The sequence below is a fragment of the Brassica oleracea genome, chromosome C5 (genome assembly GCF_000695525.1).
Source record: "Brassica oleracea var. oleracea cultivar TO1000 chromosome C5, BOL, whole genome shotgun sequence".
NCBI classification, from domain to species: Eukaryota; Viridiplantae; Streptophyta; class Magnoliopsida; order Brassicales; family Brassicaceae; genus Brassica; species Brassica oleracea.
The window spans coordinates 30,969,337-30,978,414 of record NC_027752.1 but is presented as its reverse complement, the minus strand read 5'-3'; the positions used below and the strand labels follow the sequence as shown (position 1 = coordinate 30,978,414).

The 9,078-nt window shown below is 40.4% G+C and overlaps 2 protein-coding genes across 2 annotated transcripts; both read left to right on the top strand.

The window, feature by feature from the left end:
• The first annotated feature begins 2,012 nt into the window (after positions 1–2,012).
• Positions 2,013–2,468, top strand: LOC106294058. The gene has a single exon (XM_013729676.1). It carries the CDS (start codon positions 2,142–2,144, stop codon positions 2,466–2,468), a length of 327 nt encoding a protein of 108 aa, XP_013585130.1. The 5' UTR covers positions 2,013–2,141.
• A 4,553-nt stretch (positions 2,469–7,021) lies between these two features.
• On the top strand, positions 7,022–8,495 carry LOC106344981. Its single transcript, XM_013784262.1, has 3 exons — positions 7,022–7,553; positions 7,641–8,257; positions 8,328–8,495. Exons 1-3 carry the CDS (start codon positions 7,022–7,024, stop codon positions 8,493–8,495), a joined length of 1,317 nt encoding a protein of 438 aa, XP_013639716.1.
• The last annotated feature ends 583 nt before the right edge of the window (positions 8,496–9,078 follow it).

The window sequence follows — 9,078 nt, the reverse complement described above, 5'->3', positions numbered from 1 at the left end:
TTTTAGGGTTTCATTCTTTACAATCAACCAAATTCGATTCATTATGTTCTTAGAATTCGAAATACCTTTAGTTTAGTTGTTTGTAGAAACCGGACCACCAAGAATGAACCTCGAGCTTAGACACGATCGGAACGCGAGCTGGACACGAGCTGTCTTGGACGCAAGCTGGAACGGAGTCGCGAACGGATTAGGGTTCGTCGGTATCGTCGGGTTCAGATTAGGGTTCCAAAGCAAATCGGCGCGCACTGTATCTGTGCATGAGGGCGCGTCGGTGGTCAGATCGACAAGCGGTTTGCACTGACTAATTTGTCTCACCCAGGGCTTCGATTTGATATCTTGATCGTTTTCTGGGTTTTCACGGTTTGGGAGAACGGCCTCTTCGAAGTTCCGAGGCAGATTCCTTTTCATTTAGGGTTTTAGCGTTTTGGTTTTGGGCTCAGGGTGTTAGAGGCTATCGTGCTGATAACTTGTTGTGAAACTTAGGATTTAGAACTGTAAGTTTCTGTATATTATTAATGAATAAGTGTTCCCTTTATATAAGAGTTACAAGAGACATAAATGAAAATACAAGAATTGGAAAGATTACAAATCATAAATATAAGTAAATTAGGAAAACTAGAAGAATGAAAAGTCTCTTGGCCGCCTCTATCTCATACTCGGCCGAATTTCTCTCCTCTCTCTCTCTCCTGCGGTTTGGACCTCTAATAGATCGGACCGGTTATGGACATCCATCAATTGATTTATAACACTCATAGATTTTTTTTTGGATAAATAGTTTATTCTTTATTACAATTTATATAACATAATGTCATAAGATGGCCAGTTGGCTACACAATTGGTGGTTTTTTTCGTAACACAAACCCACGGCTAATTTCTCTGACAACAACGGTGATTGTTTAGAAATTAATCTATAGAAAGATCAATGATTCATATAATTTTAGAAAATTGCCGAAAATACCACATTCATAATATAATTTTTCATCTTAACATTAACAATTTTTACTCTCAATTTTAAAAAGGAAAAATGATATTTATAACTCTATGGTTAACTTATCTAGACTTAGGGTTTAGAGTTGAGGGATGAGATATGGTTTTTGGAATGTGAAGTTTAGAATTCTAATAAATATATATAAATACTTAAAAGAAATTAAAAAATAGTTTCAAAAATAATTTTTGAATTTCAAAAAAAAATTTGAAAAAAAATTCAAAAAAAAATCAAAGAGAAAGTTTATAAAAAGTTTGAATTTGAAAAAATATAATTCGAAAACATTAAAAAAAATATTTATTTATTTAAATAATTATTTATTATATATAGAGAGATCAAAGGTACAAGAATCTTTTGCCTCCTAACGAAAAAGATATTTTTGAAAATATCTTTTTTTTTTTTTTTTCTGTTTTTCTTTTTTTCTTTTTTTTTTGCTGAAATGTTAACTTTATAACAACAACAAAAAGTTGTGCAATCTTATGATCCTAAACTAGGAGATCAAAAGAAATAGAAACAATGAAATGACCTTCGAACACAAGAATGTTCTACTTTTTAGTTGGAAACATGTAAAGGAACAAGAACAAAAATAGAGGAGGAGCTCTGATCCGCCATGTATGTACGCTGATGTTATGGCATCACTGATACTAAGGCAACACTGTTTTGGTATTCCATCTGCTCAGTCCGTCATTAGCCAGTTCATCTCCACACCTATATTGCAATGCCATAAGCCGGTTCTGCATTTCGCGATGAACAATCCTAGCAATGTAAAGCGCAAAACGAAGAAAAATCTTTTTAATAGTGGTAAACATGAATAATGGTAGGAATAATGTCGTAAACATTAAAATTGCCTTATAATTTTGGACTGAATATATATACACAAGCAGATGCATACATACACATTAATTAATAAAAATCCAATGTAACCGTAAGACTACTATTAATTACTATATTGGCCCAATTATATTCATCGCTCTAGAGTGTAATATAATATTAATTGTTGAAAGTGTTGAGAGCCGGCCAACGAATGCAACATAGTAATATAAAGCAGTTAACTTAGGTGTTCTCAATACACACAACACGAAAACCATTTTCATCAACCCCAAGAACACTTTTCTTGTTAAGCTATAAGTTTTTTTTTCCATTTTCTTTGGTGAATATGGAGATTGAATCTGTGAGATGTGAGTGTTGTGGATTGATGGAAGAGTGTACACGAGATTACATTAGTGAAGTCAAATCCAACTTCGACAACAAATGGCTCTGTGGTCTTTGCTCAGAAGCCGTGAGAGACGAAGTCAGTCGCCGGAAGATGACTACTGTTGATGAAGCTGTTAGGGCCCATGTGTCGTTTTGTGGGAAGTTTAAAGATAATCCGGCGGTTCTTGTAGCCGACGGTATGAGGCAGATGCTAAGGAGGAGATCCGGCGACTTGACTTCCTCTGCTTCCAAGAAATTTGGCAGATCTAACTCCACCAAGTTGTACTAAATAATGATCTTTTTCTTGTTTTATTAATTAATTAATGTATAATAATAAAAAATCTATGTATAATATTTTATGTTTTTTGTTTAATTGTCATAAATGATGGTCGGTGATGCTAACTGATCAGTTGATTATATCCAGGTTTGTCAATTTAGTTCATCTAGTTTTGATCTCTATTGACATTGGTTCTTCTCTTAAGCTAATAACAATTTGGCTAAAATAATTCCAGGATGTAACCACAATGCCTAATTTGCAGTTCATTGAAATGAGATCAACATTTTCAAGAAAATGCAAAAGTTATTTTTCGGCTACTAATAATAAGTTATGAGTCTAGGTTCATAATTACCCCATGTCGGAAACCAAACAAACATGTCAAGTTAGTCATTTTGACTTTGCCGGTAATCGAACTCGTTACTTCGAATACCCATAACCTTAGTGTTCTATCTTTCTTAGTCAGCTATTACACTCATTAGTAGGTTCTTGGAGCCGTCTCTTGCTCCACACAAACTATCACATTCTTAATCCAAAACAAAGATATATTTAGTGCTTCTTGGAGATGCTCACACTCACGCACACACACCAGGATTATCAGAATGTGAGAGAAAGTACGGAGACAACATACTAGTCCCACTATTACCACCACCTTCGACTTTGGCTACTTCTTATGACATGATTTATTTTCTTTCTCAACAATATTTTCCGATGGATCTCTTTAGTATGACTCTGATACCATGTAAACTAAGGAAGAATATGTTGGGAACGTGTTGTTTGTATTCATCTCGTAAGCTTTACATATATACTTGAAACCTAACAAGAGAATCTCAACATACGAGATCTCGTCTCATCCCATATCTACTCCGTACTTATCTCATAACACATTGACTTATACCCCAAGTAACGTTATGTACAAATACCGCTACGACATTGAACCGAACCATACCAGCCTCTAACACTTTCTCTTCAATTTGGTCATATGTAGCCCATTTATGTACAAAGTCATATCGATAGTAACAGTAATTAGATTAAAAAGTGTTGGGACTATTTTTTGAACATTATGAATAATGTATTCATATGTCAAAAATGAAGTTTTATTTGAATGAGAAATGGAGGTCTGATGTGTGTGATTTGAGAAACTTGTACAAAGTAGCAAATGCACTCATTGGATATTTGAACTTGGATTTGGGTTTTGATTTGTTAGTTGGACTTCATGTTCATTAACTTAAATCAAATATATGTTGATCTTTTATATTAATAAAATATAAAAAAGAAATTCATTTTAAAGTATATTATTTTGTTTGAATTGGGCAAACAATAATAATTTTACTCTTTAATTTCTTGGTCAAAATGTGGAATAAATTCACATAATAAATGACAAAAATTAAAAACTCCATTAGTGCACCATGGAGGTTTCATTTTTGTGTTGAAAAATAAAACTTGTGCTTCTCATTATTTTTCTATAAAAGAGCTTGCTAGCATTATAGAAAAGACACACATTCATACAATCAAGAAACAATTCTCTCACTCAGAATAGTTATGCTAGTATTTTTTTTTATTTAGAGTCTGAGAGTACATCACAGAAATAGGTTCGATAGATTCTCTTTTTCGGTGTTGGTAAACATAAACTATGCTGCAGTTGTATCCTGGGAATCTGAGCGCTATGAAACCATCACACTACAGGGCGTTTAAAGATTTAAGGAAAGAGATTAACCATCTCGACTCTGCAATTCTTCTTTATTCTTTTATTTTCGTATTGTAATTTTAATTTATGTTCTTATTATCTTTTACAAATATTAGTTGTCCTATGGTAGTAAAATAAGGTTCCTAAACTCTTAAATCTTTAAATATTGTTTATGCTTTTGCACTAACAATACTGATATTTGTTAAAAGTTGTTTTTAAGAACATGTTATGAAAAACAGGAATTAGAGAATTCTTGGTGGAGGAACCATGATGAAAGGGTGTTTATTTTGTAGATGAGAATCTATAAATATAACACAACATAACTAAGAACAAACCATGGCGCCGCTAGGGTTTTGCGACTCAAAAGGCGATTTTTAAGATCCGTTCATCCTCGACTTCCGACGTATCCTCCCCGGCGATCTAAGACTCCTGAATCGGCTCTAGGGACGCAAGGGAGACTACCAACACTCCTTGCGCCTCCATCAAACCCCTTCTTTCTGAATCTCGGCTCAATATTCTCTGGCGTCTTTGCCAAGTTTTCTAATATCCTCTGCATTAAGCGTCTCTCCGTTTAAGGCAAGACTTGCAAAACCCTAGCCCCGCCCTACGCCCTTTAAAGCACCTCCACCTCACACTCAGATCCACCACCCTAGCTCTCATAACCCTCGCTGATCTCTCTAGCTGTTGCTAAGTTTACACCCGCTTTTCACCATGAGTCAATCTTCTCTGCTTGTCTGTAACGGGGGATCCTCCTCTGGTGGTCGCCGTCCGATGATTCCCGAAGATGACATCATCCGAATTCCTGACTGTGACATCATCGATGCTGAAGAGCGCTTCCGCCTCACGCTCATCGGACGCGTCTTCCACATCCGAGGACGAAGCATCGACGCTTTGATCCACCTCCTCCCCCGTCCTCGCATCTGGAACGTCGAAGGAAGGGTCTGTGGACTTAACCTTGGAAATGGTCGCTTTCAATTTAATTAAGATAACGAAGCAGATCTTCAGATGGTGCTAAATAAGAGACCATGCCACTTCAATCAATGGAGTTTCGCTTTGGAACGCTGGGAGCCTTTTACCAGCGAAAATTTCCCAAACACTATCCCCTTTTGGATTAGTGTAACAGGAATCCCAGTACACTTCTGGAATGACAAAACTTTTACGGAAATTGCAAATGCCTTGGGTAGAAAGCTTCTCATCGACGAGAAGAAAGCCCGGATACAAGTCTCAATTGACGCTGATCAACCTCTACAGTTTGAGCGCAGAATTGGCTTCCCTAACGATGACATGGGGAAGGTTTCCCTGACTTATGAAGGCCTACATCGCTTCTGCTTCACCTGCAAACTCATATCTCATGATGAAAATACCTGCCCTCAGTTATCACCAGCGGAAAGGGAGCTTAAGATAAAACAGAGAGCAGAGAACCATCTCACAAACGACCAAACCCGGCCTCACTTGCAAGACTCCCAAGCTTTCAACTCAAGGAACACTCTCAAACGACCTCGATCCCCTATAAATGGGAGACACTCTAGCCCTTTGATATCCTCAAGGAACAATGAATCACTCCGAGAAGAGAAAAGAAGGAAAAGCACTCCTTCGGCCCACTCCTCCCGGGAAGCTCGGAACCTTGGTTACCAAGTCAGAGACCTTAGAAGCTCCAGCCGTCAAGACCACAATTCTCACCAGGGCCGTGAAGTATGGAGTAGACTAGAGATCCCTACCAGAAGAGAGGAATCCTGTGGACGCACCAACGACCGCCACCACTCTCGAAATCTGTCTCGCTATCCTGCACCGAGACCAAGAAACTCATCCTCAATGGAATGGCGACCAAGACGTAACAACGAGGATCAAAGAAACAGAACCTCTGATAATAGAGCACTCCGCCATACTACTATCGACCGCTCAGAAAGGTCAAGAGCCACTTTTGACTCCTAAAGGACAATCTCCGAGAATCGAGCCTCCCTGGAATCAGGAGAAATCCCTGTAAGCAAGAACCGTGGGGATGCAACCATCGATGCAACCATCGACGCCGAGACGGAAGAAGAGAGAATTCGTCGTATCAAGGGCAAGGCGATCGCAACAGACACCCCGGCTGTAGAACCTAAAATCTACACTAAGTATTTGATAGTGATTGGGGTTTGATTTAGGGAAGACAAATGATGTAGGCAACAATATCTTTAGAACACAAAAATGTTAAATAGTTTCCAGTAGGTGAAAATGGACTTTATTGATGAATAAGATCGAATACAATGAATTGAAATAGATCGAGTGATAGAAACGAGATCGGTCAAGAAAGAATCTAAAAGTTGGAAGATAACAAGATCTCTGTGGTAGCTCTGCGATCTCAGCTACCTTTATAGTACGTCGACTTTGAGATCTCTGTGGTAGCTCCGCGATCTCAGCTTCTTGTTGCACGATCTCCGCGACCTCGGCGACTCCTTCTCGAGCTCGTATTCTTGCTACGGGCTCCAGCCCTTTAAGGCCCATGCCTTTGATCGCGGCCCATTATGGTATTGACCAAAATTAGGTCCAACATTTGTCCCCCAGCCTCTTTTTTGATTTGATCGAAAAGGAAAAAGGGCGGTTATCTTTTGACCATGGTCTTGTCGTTTGGTAACCGATATCACTCGGATTCGGTTTTAATGATCGTTTTCGAAAAAAGTCTTTCGTTGGCGCGTTTTTTTATTATTATTTTAATCGGTAACGGCTACTTTAGCCGCCACTAGGGCATAGGCTAGGTCATAATTGCTTTTCTTGATAGCGATGATAAAGCCGTTAAGGTGGCTTATATATACGTAGATGATCTTCTTTTTGCCTCACCTCCGCTTCTTCTTTCTCGTCTCTTTCTCCTTTGCTCTTAATCTTTCTATTCTTTGAGCTCAAGATGTGTTCGTCTTTCAATTTCCCACATCCGACTACTACAACCGATGATCTCGAGAATCTTTATAAGGTGTATTGGGTTGATCGTTCCGTCGTCCTTGACTTGGTCGGTACGCATGAGACTCCCGAAACAGTTAGAGAAGGCTACTACAGAGCCTATCTTTCCTTCTTTCACTCCTGCGGTCTTTTCTTCCCGATCCCGGAGCCAACACTCGAGGTCCTGGCGGAGCTTGGGTTATCGCTTACCCAGCTTCTCTCAAACTTTCTTAGGCATCTTGTCGCCTTCTTGGTTAAGGCTGGGGAGGAGGGTCTTGCTTTTGGTCTTAACGAGTTTCGTCAGCTCATTCTGGTGAAGCGGAATAAGCAGAACCCTGGTACTTTCCTCGTGTCTCCGCGCCCAGGTCGCCACATCATTGAGGACATCCCTTACCGCGACGAGAAGTGGCGCGAGCAATTTTTTGTTTTCAATATGGACCGAGCATCTATGGGTGACTTTGACTTCTCCCAGCTTCCCCGGTGTTGGGCCGAGAATATCGGTTAGTTTTCTTTTGCCTATGTGTTGATTTTTTTTTTTTTTTGGGAGTCGAAGACTAAAACTTTTCATTTATTTTCGTTTGATTCAGTTCCTTCTGGAAGCTCTTCAATTTCAAATGAGATCCGTGGTCTGATGAGGGTCCTTCGGAGAGGTCGTTCGAACTGGTCTACTTTTGATCGAACTCGGATTCAAACTGTCTTCGCCTTGCCGGTGCGGACCGACAGAGCTCCTTTGGTTGAGGAGTCTGAAGACGAGGCCGAACATTCCCAGGTGGTCGTAGCGACTCCTTCTGTTCAGTCCCAGTCTTCAGATCGGCTAACTAGACAACTTGTGAGGAGGTCGTTGTTCCGAACTTCTGGGTCTGCATCGAGGGGCCGAGCTTCCGGAAAATCTCCCTTGATCTCGATTCATGATTCCGACGACGAAGATGTTTCAGGAGAGAATCGACCTCCTGTCTCGTTGAGTCCTGGCTCAGAAGACGATACCGTGGCGGCGACTCGCAAGCGACGTCGGTCATCAGAGGATGCCTTGCCTGGTCCGTCTCTTCCTAGGTTTGTTTCTGAGGGAGATGGTTCTTTGTTTGCGGCCCAAAGCGACCTAATTTCCCTCGCTGGTCGCATGAGGTCTGCGGGTTGTCGTCTCCCATCTCTCGCTTCCTCAGTCGAGAGGGAAGCCTACGCCAAGGTTGCTGTGGCAAGCTCTAAGGTTCGATTCTCGCCTTCATTATATTTGAAAAGCTGTTTTGTGGTATTTGCTTATTTCGATTTCTTCTTAGGTGATGGAAGCTTTTAATGAATATGTCGTGATGATGGAAGATCATGTCGTGGCTTCTCGGAACGACACGGAAATCAAGAGCATTGGTTTTGAGATCAAGACGCTTTCGAAGGAGCTCGAACCCACCAAGCGAGAAGGGAAGAAGGATCCGAAAAGATCGAAGCTTTGACTGAAGACTGGAGGAGAGTTCATCTGGAGAACGAGGCTCTCACATCCCAGATGGTTGCTCAAAGGGCAAGAATTTCGGCGCTCGAGGTCGAGAGAGATCGGGACATTCGTCGCGCTTCTCGTATTGCTCGTCGCGATATCGCGGCTAAGTATCGGGAAGTTCTTGAATCTTTGAAGGATAGGTGGGCGAGCAAGAAGAAGGAAATGTCTGCTGAGATCCGGCTACAAGAGGTGACCGCCAACATCGATCTCCTGACCGAGCTCAAGGATAGGGGCCTGACTGTGGATGCGGAGCTTGCACAATTAAATGGAATGGAAGGAGACTGCGAGGATCTTGTCGCCTCCACCGCCGTGTGATATACCATGGATTTGACCTATTTTCATCCATGGTATATAAGTATTTTACTATCTATATATTATATATTCTATCCTATTAGGTATGTTTTCAGGTTCAGGAGTAACTTGGAGTAAAGTGATGATTATGGAGCATTTAGAAGCTTAAAAGAGATTTCATCTGAGCTGACCATTAGAGGTCGATACGAAGAAGAAGCAATCGTTCGACGCACATCCAGTGCCGTCGATCG